Below are 17,647 nucleotides of genomic sequence, written 5' to 3' on the forward strand. Positions count from 1 at the left end.
TAATAAAAATGTCTTAATAAAGATAGGAGACAAAGAATGAGAAAACGTTTGCGTGTGAATATTAATAGAATATGTATTAACTAAAAAGGGTTTCCACATTTGGATGAAAATCCCAACATTATCTTGCAATCTGTAAATCAGCTTTTCATATGATGCCATGTTATACATTTAAATAAGCCATTCTTCATGTGTAGGACGTTGTGGTGTTCTCCAATGTCGTAATATACAAATTATTGCTACAGTGAGTGTAATAGCAATCAGTCATCTTGTATGGTTTGTTAGATTTGGGAGATCAGTAACATCATGAAATATAACACATTTTTCTGTTAAAGGAATGGGCACATGTATAGCTCTGTGTATAGAGGAAGTTATAGAAGACCAGTATTCCGTCAAAACTGGACATTGAAATAAAATGTGTAGGATATCACAGTACTCATGAGGACACATCCAACAGGTAGAATGGTGTAGTAAACCTGCTGCCTTGAGTTTTTGTGGTGACCAGTACCAATTATGAAGAATTTTGAAAAGAGTAAATTTCATTCTTGCCTCTCTGATTCCTTTATCCATGTTCATAACAACATCCGTCCAGTCCTCATTGGAATACGCTACATTAAGTAATCCTTGCCATTTGCCGTGGAGTTGTGCTAGTAATGGTGATGAATGTAGTTTATGCACAATGAGATTATAAAATCCAGAGACCGCTCCTTTCAATTTCCCCCAGGTTTTTAAGTATTGTATGACTGGGGAATCCTCAGGTATCCACAGAAATGGTCCTAGTCTACTAAGTAGAGCTTGTTTCAATTGTAAGTATTTCCCCTTTTGAGAGCTAGGGAGTTGAAATTCTATCTGAAGCATCGTAAAGGTTTTAAGCTCGCCTTCTAAAGTGCATAAATGATCCAGCATTAGAATACCTGCTCTCTCCCATGTATCCCAGGAAATTGTCTGTTTACCTATTCTAATATCAGTGTTATGCCATATGGGAGCCTTATTATGTAGCCTCAGATTACTCTTAAAGAGTTTGTGGGAGTGTATCCAAATCTTAAGCATAGACTGAATAATAGGGTTAGAACTTTGTAAAGCAGGCGATTTATGAGTATAAAACATTTGCAAACCTGAAGATACCTGTAAAGATTGCTTTTCAATAATAACCCAAAGTGGGGGGTCATCCTGTATTGGCCAAAGATAAACCAATTGAGATAAATGGAGGGCTGTATAGTAATGTTCAATGCATGGTAAACTAAGGCCACCAGATCGCCTGTGAGCAATCAGTTTGGAGACTTTGAGTCTAGGTCTCAGAGATCCCCAAATAAAGGTTTTAATACCTTTGTCAGTGTCTCGCAGTATTGATATTTTAACTGTCAAAGGTAACATACCTAAAACATATGTGAAACGAGGCACTATAATCATTTTCACTGCCTGGACTCTGCCCCAAAAGGACAGGTTAAGATGGGACCATTTTTCATATTCTGACTTCGTTTTAGCAATGAGTGGATCTAAGTTATCTTGAATCATACGTTCTAAACCAGTGTTGATATAAATACCTAGATACTTCAGGCGATCCGCTTTCCATTGAAAATTGTAGCCTAAGATAGCTGCTTTTGTTGTGCCCCGGGACAATGGGAGAGCTTCACTCTTATTCCAATTGACTTTGTATCCAGAAATGTTTGAGAAGTGAGAAATAGTAGACATGAGTGCCGAGAGTGAAGTAGGTAGATCTGTAAGTGTGAGTAATATGTCATTCGCGTATAGAAGTAGTTTTGAGATGCCTGCTGGTGTAGGAATGCCTGCTATTTGTGAACACTGTCTTATTGCTGCAGCCAGTGGTTCAAGTGCAAGAAGAAATAAGAGGGGCGATAAAGGGCAACCCTGGCGGGTACCTCTTTGCACTAAAAAGGTTTTTGAAAGGAAACCCCCAGAATTCAATTGTGCAGATGGTGTCTTGTATAACCATTTAACCTTAGAGATAAAATCATCACCTAATCCCAACCTACGCAAAGTACGGAACATATAGCTCCATTCAATGCGGTCAAAGGCCTTCTCGGCATCTAAGGATAATGCTACTCTGTCTTCTCCAGCATCCTTGGAAAACCAAAGTATGTGGGCCAAAGTGCGGAGATGGCTACGAGAGTTTCTGCCTGGCATGAATCCAACTTGAGAATTATGTATGAGTTTAGAGATAACTTGTTTGAGTCTTTTGGCAAGAATGGTGGCTAATAGCTTTGAATCTGTATTCAGAAGAGAAATCGGACGATAGTTACTGCAGTATAATGGATCTTTCTCAGGTTTGGGAAGGACAGTTATGATAGCTTTATTTGAGAGTGAGGAGAGACTACCAGTTTCCTCTGCTTCTTTACAAACCTCATAAAGGGCATCTATTGCTTCTGGTTTTACCCAACGGTAAAATTCCCCAGGAAAACCATCTTCTCCCGGTGCTTTATTGTATGGGAGACTGGAGATTGCTTGCGCAATTTCATCCTTTGTTATTTCGCCAGTCAGTATGAGCCGGTCCTGTTCATTGAGACAGGGGAGTGTTATTTTATCAAAGAATTCCTGTTCTTTGGGGAGGTCATCATCAACTTCTGAACTATATAACTTGGTATAATAATCTGCAAACGTATTAGCTATTGCTTGAGTCTCAGTTATTAGTTTACCCTCAGGGTTATATATAGCTGGAATAGCTGTCATAGCTTCTCGCTGTTTTAATCATGCCGCTAGTATGCTTGTAGTCTCGACCTAAAAAAAATCACAAACAGATAAAGTGCATTCCAGTGAAGTAAACAAATATAAAGAGATAGGGAACTTTAGGAAGATTAAATCTTCATAAAGGTGTTGACCTTGAACGATCCCTCACACTGCAGTGTTTTGGACCATCTACGAGGGAGGAAGTTACATAAACTTTGCAGTGCGGCCTCTTTTAGGACGTTTTAGCTGTTTGTGCAAGCTGCTTCACAAACAGCAGTAGACTGCTGCCCTCTCAAATTCTTCTCATTCATCCAGACATGCACATTTGGGAGACAGTCAGGACCACACTCCCACTTTCATTCTTGGCACACCTATCACTCTCCATCTGCAGCCAGCCACTGATTCCGCCTCCGTTATCCGTTCAGACAGCAGGGCTGCCCGGCTTTTACTGTCATTCAAGAGAAGGCCGTGGAAACCTGAACAGAGGCATCAGCCGCTCGATCCTCGGCCTTCCATGGCCAGAGGGCGCCTTTCATTGTCAGACAGCGTTTGGTAAGCACCGGCACGACCTACACTGAGGTGTCAGGCAGTGGTGATAATCAAAAAATGTTCAGGCTCTGACAAGAACCTTTGATGCAAATGATACATATACTGGCACTTCTATAAAGATTGATGTGATGGATTTCATGAACAAAGTCAAATGACCGGGTCTCACGTCACGTTACACAGAAGCCCGATCGCACGTAGGCACAAATGAAAAGCCCTCTCGGGTTTAGTGCCAACGAGGTTCTGGAGCACTTCCGGTGTAGGGGCTCCTGGGAGGCTGCTGAGCAGCAAACCCTGGGCAGTGCGTCTCTCCTTACCTGCCCCCCGGTGTACCCCAGTGAGAGAGATGCTCTGAGCCTCCTATTTCCTGGACTGTGGAGCTGGGGCCTCGTGTGAAACTCAACAGGAAAGCAGCCGCTTATATCCTGTGAACATTCAGAAAGGAATTGGCTGTTTTTTTTTTTTCCTTTTTGAGCGATGAAGGGCTTAGTCAAAAATCCAACTTCTAAGTCACATCAGGCCAATGAGACAGCAGCACAGTGTTGCTTACTCAACCTGGAAGTGAGAAATAAAGCTGTGAAAGGATAGCTACAGGCTTCAAACTCAAGGTCTAAGCTTTGTCACTTGCCCACACCCATTCCTTAAAATGCACTCGTGTTCACAGTTGCTCATCCTGTGTGGGGTAGCACTTCACATTTGGCTTCTCAAGCCACTCTCTTCCCAAAAGTCATGCACCCTCAACTCTAGATCATACCTCTTCCTCTAGAAAGCTCTTCCTTCACTAAGAGCAAGGGGCCATGTATCATGCATTTTTATGGTCGCAAACGGTCCATGCTTTTTGCCATATATGAATTCCAATTTGCGAATCGGGCTCCAATGTACAAAGCAATTTTGCGGTTACAAAAGGCAAATTTCACCATTTGCGACTGCAGAATGGTGTTGTACAGTGTACCACACCTATTTTGCCAGTCTGTATCCTCTTACTGACTTGCAAAATAGGGATTGAGACTTGCAATTAGGTAGGGGTTTTCCAAGGGCATTCTTTACTAATTGCAGATCGCAGGCCCATGTATGATTGTTTTGTGACCGTGAATGTGGTTGCAAAACAATTGCAGTTAACACCAGTTTCAAATTGGTGTTAACCCATCCACAAACGGGAAAGGGTCCCCAGGGGACCACTTCCCCTTTGTGAGTGATAGTGAAAACTTTTTTTCAGAGCAGGCATTGGGTTAAAAAATGAAAAGAAAACCTTTCATATTTCTTTTTCAAACGCATCCCATTTTCCTTTAAGGAAAACGGGCTGTATTTTTTTAAAAAAGAGACTGCTTTATTTAAAAGCAATCACAGACATGGTGGTCTGCTTAGCCCAGCACCCCACCATCCCTGTGATTTTTGTGTTTCCTAACGGGTCGCAAATTGCGACCTGCCTCATTAATACTAATGAGGCAGGTTGACTTGCTACCCATTAGGAAGCACTAAATAAAACTAATGGAGTTTCATACATTCAAATAGTGAATACCTAATTGCGATTACAGAGAACTGCAATTAGGAAATGACAATTTAGAATAATGATGCTTGTGACCCAAGATGTATAAACCATTTTACTGGTCACAAATGGCCCAAGGGTCGTTTGCAACCAGTAAAATGCATTTTGCCATGTACAAAAGGCAAAATGTGACTCAGTAACTTATTACTGAATTGCTTTTGCGATTCGGTAATAGGAAGGGGTGTGTTTAGGGCATCATTTCCTAATGCCGAATAGCATGGGCATGTATGAATCTCTTGAGTCTGGAATTCGGTCGCAAAACATTCATTTTTTACAGGCTCCATAGAGGAGGCGGTAACCCATTCGTGAACGGGAAGAGGTCCCCAAGGGACCCTTTCCCCTTTGTGAATGTGAGTGAAAACATATTTTAAGATTAGACACAGACCTTTGCCTACTCTTAAAAAATGAAAAGAAAACCTTTTTGTTTTCTTTTTGTAATGCATCCCGTTTCCTTTAAGGAAAACGGGCTGCATTATAAAACAATGCTTTATTTAAAAAGCAGTCACAAATATGGTGGTCTGCTGTGAGTGCTGGCAATGCCCAATGGTTTGCAAATTGTGACATGCCTCATGAATATTGATGAGGCAGGGCCCTCTCAACCCATTTGGAATTCACAAACAGTGTTAAACACACAGTTGTACATCACAGTTCATGTTTTCCCAGTTGTGAATCGCAAAGATTCGCAATTAGGAAACCACAAACTAGATTTTTCGCACATCTGGCCATAAGAAACATCCCCTCTCCCTTAGGGCTAACTCGCTTTTGCTAAACCCTGCTCCTTCATATTTTTCTCCCACTATATCTCATTTAAAGTAACACTCCCTGCCAGGTAATATGTGCCATCCTTTAAAGCACAGTTGCAGAGAAAATTCCAACATTTTGCTTAGATCACATCTTCACCCCAGTACCATGTACAATCTTGTTAGTGTTAACAAATGTGCATTAGACAGCATTCACGGAGAACTAAGGAAGATCTTCTTTTAGGTCATAGACCCAGTACTAGGGTGAGCATCAGTCCATGTAGAACGTGTAATTACCTAAGAATTTCACAGAATTACACATACTTCTGTGTTTGAGCGATTACTTAGTCAATAAATGCCCCCTCTCATCCAAAATGGATGCAAGGATTCAATTTGCACCAAGAAATAGCACCGAATTCAATAGAACATGAGTAGCATTATGCACCAAGAAACAACACTAAATGAAGCAGAACATGAAAAGTGAGCACAAGCAGCCACTCACATTTGCTAAATGTGCTCTTGCTGTAGGATTTTTCCCTCAAATTCCTCTAATTACGCAAGCAGAAGTAATCGTATAAGTATTGGTAGTTCTGCAACAAGGAGTAACACGAAATTGCTAAACTACTCGGATTACTATGGCGTAATTGAACTTCTGTCCAGTCCTACCCTGTATGTGGCGTTCTCCCTATATACTTCAACTCCATAATTACCGCCTTAAATGGACAATGGTGTGCATCAGTGCTGGTACTTGGAGCTATTTTTGGATTCCCTTTCACGATGTAGAATTGTTGAAGCCCTCTATAAGGCATCGCAAGCTTAGTATATACCTCTTGAGACGCTGCAGGAGAACAGCGTACACGATTAGCACCATCTCACTAGGCTTTTCTATGTAACAGACATAATGATGACTTCAAGAGACATGCAAATGGTATGACTCTATTCTCAGGTGTATCAGAAACGCTTTCTGAGATGGATTGCCCTATATGGTATAGAGAAAATAATCAGTCCTCGTCCATCCCACTTCCAAATGCTTTCTTGAAGGTTCAATGAATGATCAAAATATAGAAATAAATCTGCTTGACCTGAACTACATTTATCTCAGTAAGTGTGAATTAAGATAAACTCCCTGCTCACAACCCATTGTCTTGCAACTGAGAAAGGCTCTTGTGATATTATCAGTTTGCTGTGGGTTGCAACAAGTGAGGTGAGGTAAAGGCTTAATTTATAAAACCATAGTGTTAGAAATGGGGTTTCTGGTTGGCTAGGGTATGCACCTAAGCCAGGAAAAACCCACCCACTCCAGTCAGGGCAAGGGAATTACACACCCAAGATTACCCCTGCTCACCCGCTTGGTAGCTTGGCACGAGCAGTTAGGCCTACCTCAGAGGCAATGTGTAAAGCTTTTGCACAACACACGCAACACACGTGACACACTATCCCCACCAGAAAGGAAACACAACACCAAGTTATATAAAAATGAACTGTATTGTACACAAGATTATTATGCCAAACACAACATGTCAGTAATACCCTGCTACCCAAGCAGTTATCAGAATATTACACAGTACTAATACCCTGCGAAAGCCAGCACAGTAGTCACACAAAACACATAGGTTACTGGTTATTCTGCAACTTAAGGAAATGCACTTGTCATAAAATAATCATAAAAGCCCCTAAAAGGAACATCAGGAATCAAATGGCAAGTCATGAAAGACACATCAGCATAAATGCCCATAAAAGGGACAGTAGAAAGTATATGGTGCATCAGCAAAACCAAACTATATTCATTGCCCATAAAAGGAACATTAACAAATGCATAGTAAGTCCTAAGAAGAAAACATTTCACCCTAGTTGCACAGATCTATGGGACATGTTGTATATATGCAGGGCGGAACGCGCCTGTGCTGTTGTTCCGGGGGAGATAATATCTCTCTCTCCCGGTTTCACAGGACGGGGGGCACAGACCAGCCCTCATCGAGACGGGGCCTCCGTTGGGGCCTCCGCCCGTCCCACTGAATAATGCTCCTGCAATTCAAGGCCCCCATGGTCCCCCAAAATATGCCTCGGGTGCGGGGGTGAGACAAGAAGAGCCTGCACCCAGAAAGGGAGGCGGGCCATCAACTTCACTGAGCCTGGGTGCTCTGTAACTATCTCCTATGCTCCTGCCCGGCCGCACATACCTCTCATGCAGCCGGCGGTGGGAGACAGGTGGACCGATCCTTGAGGGAGGCCTCCCGAGACAAAGGTGGTCATTCCGACTCTGGCGGGTGGCGGTTGCCGCCCGCCAGGCGGGAACCGCCATTTGGCCGCTATGCGGTCAAAAGACCGCTGCCGGCATTCTGACCTTCCCGCCGGCCCAGCGGGAAGGAGGGCTGCAACACAGAAGCCGGCTCCGAATGGAGCCGGCGGTGTTGCGGCCGTGCGACGGGTGCAGTTGCACCCATCGCGCTTTTCACTGTCTGCTAGGCAGAGAGTGAAAAGCCAGCCGGGGCCCTGTTAGGGGGCCCCTGCACTGCCCATGCCAGTGGCATGGGCAGTGCAGGGGCCCCCAGGGGCCCCAAGACACCCGTTCCCGCCAGCCTCTTCCTGGCGGTGATAACCGCCAGAAACAGGCTGGCGGGAAGGGGGTCAGAATCCCTATGGCAGCGCTGCTTGCAGCGCTGCCATGGCGGATTAGCCCAGCCGGGGCAAAATCGTCGGGAAACCGCCGGCCCCGGTTTTCTGACCGCGGCTTTACCGCCGCGGTCAGAATGGGCTAGGAAGCACCGCCAGCCTGTTGGCGGTGCTTCCGTCATTCGTGGCCCTGGTGGTCTTAGAGAGCCAGGGTCAGAATGACCCCCAAAGTCTCCTCTACTGGAGGGAAAAGGAGTGTGTGCACCACAAGCTATCCTGAGCCCAGCACCTAACTCTCCCAGCACGCCCGCACACGATCCTGGTGCGCGACTTCCTCCAGGCGGCGGCGGTGATAGCGGGCCCAAAGTGGATGTCAGTTGGTGCCCTCAGGGTGCTCCATGCAGCGCTTTTCGCCCCGCGGGCACCTTTAGGAGTGCACTCACTCCAACCTTCGTCGTTCTGTGCCCCGAGGGCAACTAAGGAAGCACATTATGACGTGTCTGACAATGCAGCCCGCCCGGGCTGCGGCGGTGATCTTTTCCCCAGTGGCAACGAGCGACACGCTCTCAAGGTACGAAGGGGCATATTTATACTCTGTTTGCGCCGAATGTGTGTAAAAAATTTTGACGCACAATCGGCGCAAACCAGGCCCCATATTTATACTTTGACGTCCGACTCCGCGGGCGTCAAAATTCCACCATGTGTGTCATTTTTTGGAAGGGGGAACCAGCCTTGCGTTAATTATATGCAAGGTAGGCGTTGCCTTCCAAAAAATGACTTTAAGGCCTGTGCCCCATATTTATACTCTGACGTCATTTTGACGCACAGGAGGGGGTGGGCCTTAAAAAACGACGCACAGCCTGATGGGCGCCGTTTTTTAACGCCTGGGTCAAGGCAGGCGTTAAGGGACCTGTGGGCTCGGAAGGAGCCCAGATGTGCCCTCCCCTGCCCCCAGGGACACCCCCTGCCAACCTTGCCCACCCCAGGAGGACACCCAAGGATGGAGGGACCCATCCCAGGGAAGTAAAGGTAAGTTCGGGTAAGTATTTTTTTCAGATTTTTTTTGTGGCATAGGGGGGCCTGATTTGGGCCCCCCTACATGCCACTATGCCCAATGACCATGCCCAGGGGACATAAGTCCCCTGGGCATGGCCATTGGGAAAGGGGGCATGACTCCTGTCTTTGCTAAGACAGGAGTCATGTCAATGGAGGTTGGGTGTAAATAAAAATGGCGCAAATCCGGTTTCAGGCCTGAATTTTGCCTCAGACCTGACCTGACCCATTTTTTGACGCACAACCCCCATTTTCCCATACGCCGGCGCTGCCTGGTATGAGTCATTTTTTTTTACGCACACCAGTCCACAGCGCCGGCTAACGTCATTCCATAAATAAGGCGCCCGCATGGTGCGTTGGAATGGCGTTAGCCAGCGGTAAAATTTTTGACGCACAACTGCGTTGGCGCAGTTGTGCGTTAAAAAGTATAAATATGGGCCGAAGTTTCATAAAAAGAGAGCGCTCTCCAGGCGTTCTCAAGGCGCTGGACGAATAAAGAGAAGCACTCACAAGGCATTTAGAAGGCTTCCCCCACAGCGCTGTCCTTGCGCTAGGGAGCCAAGGGTTCCAGAGTTCTGGGGCACTGCACCCAGCCCGGGGGACACAAACGGAGCACAGGGCGGTAGAGCACAGCAACAGGCCAGCACAAGGGGGATGCAGTCAGTGGCAGTTCCTCCATCAAAGATCACAGGTCAGCACAGCAGCAGCAGTCCAAGGCGGCTCCTGGTGAGACCCTCCAGCAGCATTCTGTGTCCAGTTCCAAGTATGTTTCTTGTGTGAAGGTGTGTCTCCTACATGGGGAAAACCCCCTGTACTTATACTCAGGTTTGTACAATGCTAACAAAGATGGGAGGAGGAGGTTCCAACCAGTTACAACTGGTCTCGGGGTGTCCCCTCTTTCCTCCAGCACAGGCTCCAGAAATCAGTTGGGGGTAAACAAGCTATTTGTGTGAGGCCAGGGCACAGCCTTTACAAATGCAGGTGTGCCCCGCCTCCCCTTCTCTCAGCCCAGGAAGACCATTCAGTATGTAGATGCACCTCTGTGACACCTCCACCCTCCCTGTGTACAGGCTGTCTGAAAAGTATGCACAAAGCCCAGCTGCCACTCTGCCCCAGGCATGGATTGGAGTCGAGCTGCAAAACACCAGAGTCATAAGCACAGAGATATGCTCACTTTCTAGAAGTGGCATTTCTATAATGGTAATAAAAAAATCCACCTACACCAGTAAGCAGCATTTCTTACTACCATTACAACCATACCAAGCATGCTTACGCTACCCCTAATAAATCAGACAATATCCCCTAGACATAAGGCAGGGCATTTCCAATGCAATCCTATGAGAAGGCAGCACTCACAGCAGTGAGAAACCAATTTGGCTGTTTGTCACTACCAGGACAGGCCACACAACCAGGCACATGTCCTGCCTTCTACATACATAGCACCCTGCCCATAGGGCTAGCTAGGGCCTACCTTAGGGGTGACTTAACGTGTAGTAAAAGGGGAGTTTGGGGCCTGGCAAGTACATTTAGATGACAGGTCCCTGTTACAGTAAACTGGGCATGCAGGCCCTGCACTAGCAGGCACGAGACAGGTTTGAAAGACTACTTCAATGGGTGGCTCAAGCAGCGCTGCAGGCCCACTAGTAGCATGTAATTTACAGGACCTGGGTATGGGGGTACCACTGTACAAGGGACTTCCAGGTAAATTAAATCTGCCAATTAGGTATAAGCCAATTATACCAACTTTAGAAGGGGAGAGCACCTGCACTTTAGCACTGATCAGCAGTGATAAAGTGGTCCGAGTCCTAGAGCCAACCGCAAGAGGTCAGACAAATTAGGAGGAAGGAGGCAAATAATTTGGGATGGCCCTGTAAAAAGGGCCAGGTCCAACACAAAGGTGCCAGGGTCCAGAGATTTTCTCAAAAACCCGCAGCGGCCACTTCAAATATCAGGAGTGCAAAATACCAGGACTGCTCAGTCTTATTTCCACCTCATGCCTATTTCCTCTACCACTAGAACACTACGCACCCCCTTTATCTCACTTTTCAACATTCTTTTTCATCCCTGCTTTTTCCCTTTGTCACTGTTGTTTCACTTTTCTTTTCCTCTTTCTTCCCTCTTTTTGTGTTTTTCACTCTCTTACCCTTGGTGAAAATCTGATGAGGAAACATAAGTGCCAGTCCACAGAAACTGAGTGCCAGTGTGCCCCACCTACAACCACCAGCTCAAATTAAGCACTGTGAGGTGAATGGGTGGAATTTGTGGTGTCTCACTGCCACACATTCCCACTGTTCCCTAATAAGAGTTTGCATGGATAAAGGTACGGATGTAATGCTGCGAATATGCAGCTGCACTCCCTAAGATTATATAAAAACTCAAGGGTAAGCACACGTAGAGCCATTAACGCACTCCTTAAACCCTTACTTGTCATCTGTGATACTCTGTACCAGCGAACATGCTGTGTGCATCCCTCTAAATTTCTTTAAGGCTTTTCATTTGCAGTTTATCTGTGTTGGACCTGGCCCTTTTTGCAGGGACATCCGCAAATGTTTTGCCTTCCTCTTATTTTTCTGACCTCTTTTTTGTTGGCTCAAGGACTCAGGGCACCTTATCACTGCTGATTAGTGCTAAAGTGCATGTGCTCTCCCTTCTAAACTTGATATGATTGGCTTCAATATGCTTGGCTTATTTAATTTACCTGTAGGTCTCTTGTACAGTGGTATCCCTTTGACTTACATCTAATTGGCTTTTTTAATTTACCTGTAAGTCTCTTCTACAGTGGTATCTCTTATACCCAGGGCCTGTAAATTAAGTGCCATTAGTGGTCCTGTAGAGCAGCTTGTGCCACACACAGAAGTAGCTTTGCAAACCTGTCTCAGGCCTACCACTGCAATGCCTGCATGCACACTTTACTGCCACTGGGGCCTGGCATCTAAATTTACTTGCCAGGCCCCAAACTCCCCTTTTACTACACGTAAGTCACCCCTAAGGTAGGCCCTAGCTAGCCCTATTGGGCAGGGTGCCTTATACGTAAGAGGTAGGACATGGGCCCTGTTGTGTGGCCTGTCCTAGTAGTGATAAACATCTTATTTGGTTTCCCACCTCTGTGAGTGCTGCCTATCTCATAGGAGTGCATTGGGAATGCCCTTTCATATAGCTAAGTGGTATTTTCTAATATATGAGGGGTGGCGTGGGCATCTTTGGTATGGATAGATTGGTAGTGAGAAATGCTGCTTATTGGTGTAGGTGGATTTTTTATTACCAAGATAGAAATGCCACTTTTAGAAAGTGGGCATTCCTCTGTGCTTATGACTCTTGTGTTTTTGCAGCTTGACTCCAATCCACCTCTGGGGTTGAGTGACAGCTCCACCAGGCGCATACTTTCCAGGCAGCCATCACACAGGAAGGGCTGGGTGTGACAGAAGAGACATGTGCATACTGATAGTCTTCCTGGGCAGGGGAGGGTCGTACACACCCTACGTGTGAGTAGGCTGTGTCCTGCCCTCACACAATGGACTGATTACCCACTGCTGGCGTCTGGAGCCAGGGCTGAGGCTGAAAGGGGAGTGTTGTGCACTTCTCAAGTTCCTTTGAAGTGCCCTCTTAGATAAAAGATATTTTGGAGTATAAGTACAAGGGGTTGTTCCCCACGTTGTGACATAGAGGAAGAGACACTGATGGATGCTAGATGCTGCTGGAGGGACTCATGAGGAACCGCCTTGGGACTGTTCTGCTGTTGGACTGACCTCTTACCTGCTAGGTCACTAGAGGGACTGCAACTGCTTCTTCAGGACCCTCGTGCTGGCCTGCTTGCCTGTGCCCTACAGCCTTGTGCCCTCACAGATGTCTCCAGGGGCTGGGTGGTGTGCCCCCATGCCCCCTCCCCTTCAATTCTGTTACTTGGGTGTTTTGTCTTTGCTTGGCATGAGCAGAGTGCTCCTTGATCTTGTTGAGCACCTGGAGAGTGCTTGATGGGCATCAGTGCTGTATTCTCTGTTCAGGAGCATGGCAAGCTCTCCATTTGTTTACTCTAGTGCTTGAAGAGCGCTACTATTCTACTTTGTGCCCTTGGGCACAGGAAAGCACCCCTGTGCCCCCATGGTGGGGGGATTAACCTGTGACCACCAACATGTGCCTGAGTGTCATTTTTGCCCTCCTTGTTTCTCCTGCATTGTTTTCATGACCTGATTCCTATCATATGTTGTGCTTTCCATGTTGAAAGGGGCTGAGCATATTTTCAGGCTGTGCATTGCAGGGTGAGTATTATGGCACATACCATGTGGAGATGTTCTTCTGATATGGGCATTTATCTTGGTACTAATGCTGATCTGCCTTTGGAGAATGTTTCCTGCTCCATGCCTTTAATTTTGGGTGGTAATGATGATCTGACAACTGCTAGATTTGCAGTGAGGTATGTAATGATCTGACAACTGCTTGTTTTGCAGTAATTTGTAAGATTATCTGACAACTGCTTGTGTAGCAGAGTACTACAGATTCATGTTGATTTGGTCTAATGATGTTTTGTGCAATACAGTTTATTTTTATACAACCTGTTGTAGATTTTCTTTTGTGGTGTATTTACTGTGTCACTAGTGTTGTGTGTGTTGTGCAAGCGTTTTACACATTGCCTATGGGATGAGGCTGACTGCTTCTGCCAAGCTACCAAGGGGGTGAGCAGGGGTTATCTTAGGTGTGTAGCTCCCTTGCACTCACCAGAGAGGTGGTTACTGCCTGGCTGAGGTGCCTACCCTAGCCAACCAGGAACCCCATTCCTAACAGCCTTGATGTCCCGCTATATGGTCTTCCTGCCAGTCCTTTGGTTTCTGTTTTCATGATTGGTGAAAATAGGTGCTGGGAGTGAGGTACGACTGCTCATGATGTGCTGTGATTGGTCATTAGGCCCAGTGCCATGTAGGGGGCCCCTAGTTAGGCCCCAGTATGACACTTTTAAAATAACTATGTTATACTTAGCTGTACTTACCTCACTTTTCTGGGATGGGGTTCCCTCATCTTTTGGCGTCCCTCTGGTGTGGGTGGGGGTGTCCCTGGGGTAGGGAAGGGCCCCTGTGGGCCCATTCCATGGTATCTGACCATGGAAATAGGCCCACAGGTCCCGCTAACACCTGCCCTGACCCAGGTGTAAAATAATGGTGCTAAGCAAGCTTAGCACCATCATTTAAGGTCCCCTTCCCCCTGTGCGTCATTTTAGCACAGCGAGATAAATATGGTGCTAAGGCCATATAGTAATTTTTTGCACGGGAACACCTACCTTGCATCTCATTGACACAAGGTAGTTTCCCGCGAGCCAAAAATGACGTTAACTCCGAAACGTTGGCGCTAGATGGGTCTAGCGCAAAGTATGAATTTGGAGTTCGGTTTGCACCAAATTTGCGTAAAAAAAATGACGCAAATTTTGTGCTAAGCAAATATTAATATGGGGGTCGGTGCTACAGCCTCCTATAAAATCTGTATATACTATTTCACATGACCTATCTTTTTTCAAGATGAACTAAACATCTTACTTCTCTTCCACAATATCTTTATTTAGATATCTCCTTTCTGCTTCTTCCAAGTGAATGTTCAGCTATCCTCTAGGAATAAAGGGAGAGGGTGGAAGAAATAGTACTACAAAATATCTCACCAGCTGAGGTCACAGACATCAGAGCAATACAAATCTACTACTCAGGTTACAGAGATCGGTCATTCAGTCAAAAGCCTTATTAGCCGTAAAAAATAGAACTTCGTACAAAGCTTTACCAATATTAATGAGATGTGGTCAGGCGAAACAAGAAATAAGAGCATAGTAGGTAGTGAGTGTCCTTTGGCACTAAGGAAACATCATCATCATTAATAAGTCTTCGGAATTCAGTAGGAATTAGCATTTAAATATTAGCTGCACACATTTTAGAAATGTAATTATTTTGTACAGAAAGTTCAGCTTGTCACTTTCTTAAAACAGACACAGTTATCTACCAAATGTACACTTTTTATTTTGGATAATAAATGACAAAAATAATAATAATTATTATTATTATTATTATCGTCTTCATAAATAAACTCAAATCATTTCTCCCAACTAGAAGTTTGCCATTTTTATGAAAACACTATTTTGGTTTGGAATCTCCAAGAATTGCAAAAATGATGCCAAAGGCTGCCTACCTATGCCATGTATGGCTGCCATTATTGAGGCTTGAACTCCAAAATCCCAAAGAGCATCCTATGCGTAGGCAGTTGGACACCAGCCACCATTAGATACCCGGCCTGCTAAGAGTCAGCGCCACGAGGAACATTGACAATTGGAGGGACGAAACAGGGTCAGGGCACGTAAGCAAGATCGCATAAATGCACACACAAGCACACACTTATTCACATCTAGGCCCCATCCAAGACATTTTTTCTAACTTTCCTGCCTCACTCCCCTTCTGTGAAAATGTATGCGTCTCCTTCACTAAGCATCTGCTGTCGGGTACATTGGCATGGCAGACTGGGCCACAAGTCCCGAGTTCATACTACACCAGCACAGAGTGACTGACAAGGTAGGGCATAGAAATGTTGCATAGTGAGTGGCCCATGTTGCAGAGCAGACCCTCTTCTTTCAATTGCATTGTGAGTACTCATAAGAGGGGGGGGATAAAGAGCCATTGGTATGCAGTTCAGGATGTGCCAGCGTGAAGCCTGGCATTGACAACTCACTGTCTTAGTCTTACTCTCACTGTTGACAGTTGCACTGCTCCTGGCCCAAAGAGCAACGGTAGATTTTTTTTAGTATTAAGTGGCATTTACTCCAGCCTAGGGCCAGCCCAATGGTGCCACTTAACATTAGTGTAAAGCTGCCTTCATGAGTCAGTAGAGGGGCAAAAGGGTGCCCATGAATTTGGCCACCTCAGGCCCTCTACTGCTTTTAACCTTTGTATTTCACCCACAGAACATGCTTGAATGTAATATTCTAGTTTTCCATACAATCCTGGATTGATCTATTCAGCTTAGGGCTAACTCTAATAAATGTGTAGTTCCCTAATTGGTCTGAAATGTCTCTGTGGATATTGAGGTCTACACCTAGGCCCTGAGGTGTGAGATCATCTACCCGTCCTTTAGGACCTGGCAGTTTATTCTTGGATATTGTGGTGGTGCTCAACAAAACCAAAAAACATTGAAATTAGCTGATTAAGATTATCTCAGCAAACAATAACTAGCATGTCTGCCTTACAGACCATTACTCGCACACCAGATGAAATGCTCATGAGCTCACCCATGATGTGACCGATCATCACAATGACATCTGTCACATCCCTGGTGACATTACATATCATCTTAACATGGATATTATTATTGACAGCACTATGGACACCATATCATTTCTGTGCTTTGCTATGTATTATATATTATATTTGATAGTGTTGTGGTCTTAAGTCATGTTATTTATTGGTATAAATAGTGTGAGATCCTGAGCATCCGAATGATTTGCAAAAAGTCCATCTACCGGAGTGATTCTTGCCTGTTGATGTTTGGTTTGCCTGCCATCCATGCTCGTCAACCAGGACCCTAGGTTCTCAGCTGACCTTTTATCTTTATTGCAGTTTGAAATAAAGTAAACACAACCTATTGGCATTGGAGCACCTTACATGAGCATCAGATTTCATTCAGCAAAGTCAGATTAACTTTTATAGGCATTGGGAGAGTAAGTCATGTGGCAACAGAATCACAGGATGTTGAGCGGACACTGGGACTACATCCTGGTCCCCAAGTTCCAAGGTCAGCAGCTCTTGCTCTAAGGCCACATCCTCTTCGCTTTGTGATGTCATCCTGCTTCTGTTTGGCTGTCTACATCATGCAAGTTAGAACTTATCTGTTACTTTAAATCCCTCAACTTCTCTTCTAGGTCCTGGTCTAGCTTTTGTAGTGTACCCTCAGGCTATGACGATGCTTCCGCTTTCTCCGTTCTGGTCCTTCCTCTTCTTCTTCATGCTCCTCACCCTTGGATTGGACAGCCAGGTAAGGAAACCTATCACTAAAGGAGGAGAATGCTATTGTGGCTGGCACTAAATAGTTAATGTAATAACATCACTCTGATCTCTTTGTCTGTGCACAGTTTGCATTTATGGAGACCATCGTGACGTCCATAACAGATGAGTTCCCGTACTATCTGCGACCCAAGAAGGCTGTGCTTTCGGCTCTTTTATGCATAATCTTGTTCCTCATGGGACTCCTGCTGACAACAGAGGTACAACAGGAGCTGGGAGCTGGAAACTCCTACCTGCACCTAAACACACTTTTTAACTCATCTTAATATTAAAATATCAATGAAATAAAGTGTAATTGTGCTTGTATCAGAGGTCTTGAAATGTGTCACCTGGAGAGGGCAGAGCTGAGTTTGCCCTTGCAGAGGCACATGGCAATGTTCTCAGCCAGCCTCTTGTACTGAGGCGCAGAGAGAGACTGGTGCAGCGAGTACTTACAGCAACCTGCC

The 17,647-nt window shown here is 45.4% G+C and overlaps 1 protein-coding gene across 2 annotated transcripts in view; it reads left to right on the plus strand.

The window, feature by feature from the left end:
• SLC6A7 (solute carrier family 6 member 7) overlaps positions 1–17,647 on the plus strand; it is a 230,056-nt gene that overhangs the window by 139,419 nt on the left and 72,990 nt on the right. For both annotated transcript variants that reach the window (XM_069199534.1, XM_069199535.1), the window contains 2 exons: positions 17,060–17,172; positions 17,270–17,401. In XM_069199534.1, the coding sequence (XP_069055635.1) occupies positions 17,060–17,172; positions 17,270–17,401 (245 nt within the window). The remainder of the gene's footprint in view (positions 1–17,059; positions 17,173–17,269; positions 17,402–17,647) is intronic.

Source organism: Pleurodeles waltl, chromosome 7 (genome assembly GCF_031143425.1).
Source record: "Pleurodeles waltl isolate 20211129_DDA chromosome 7, aPleWal1.hap1.20221129, whole genome shotgun sequence".
Lineage (NCBI taxonomy): Eukaryota > Metazoa > Chordata > Amphibia > Caudata > Salamandridae > Pleurodeles > Pleurodeles waltl.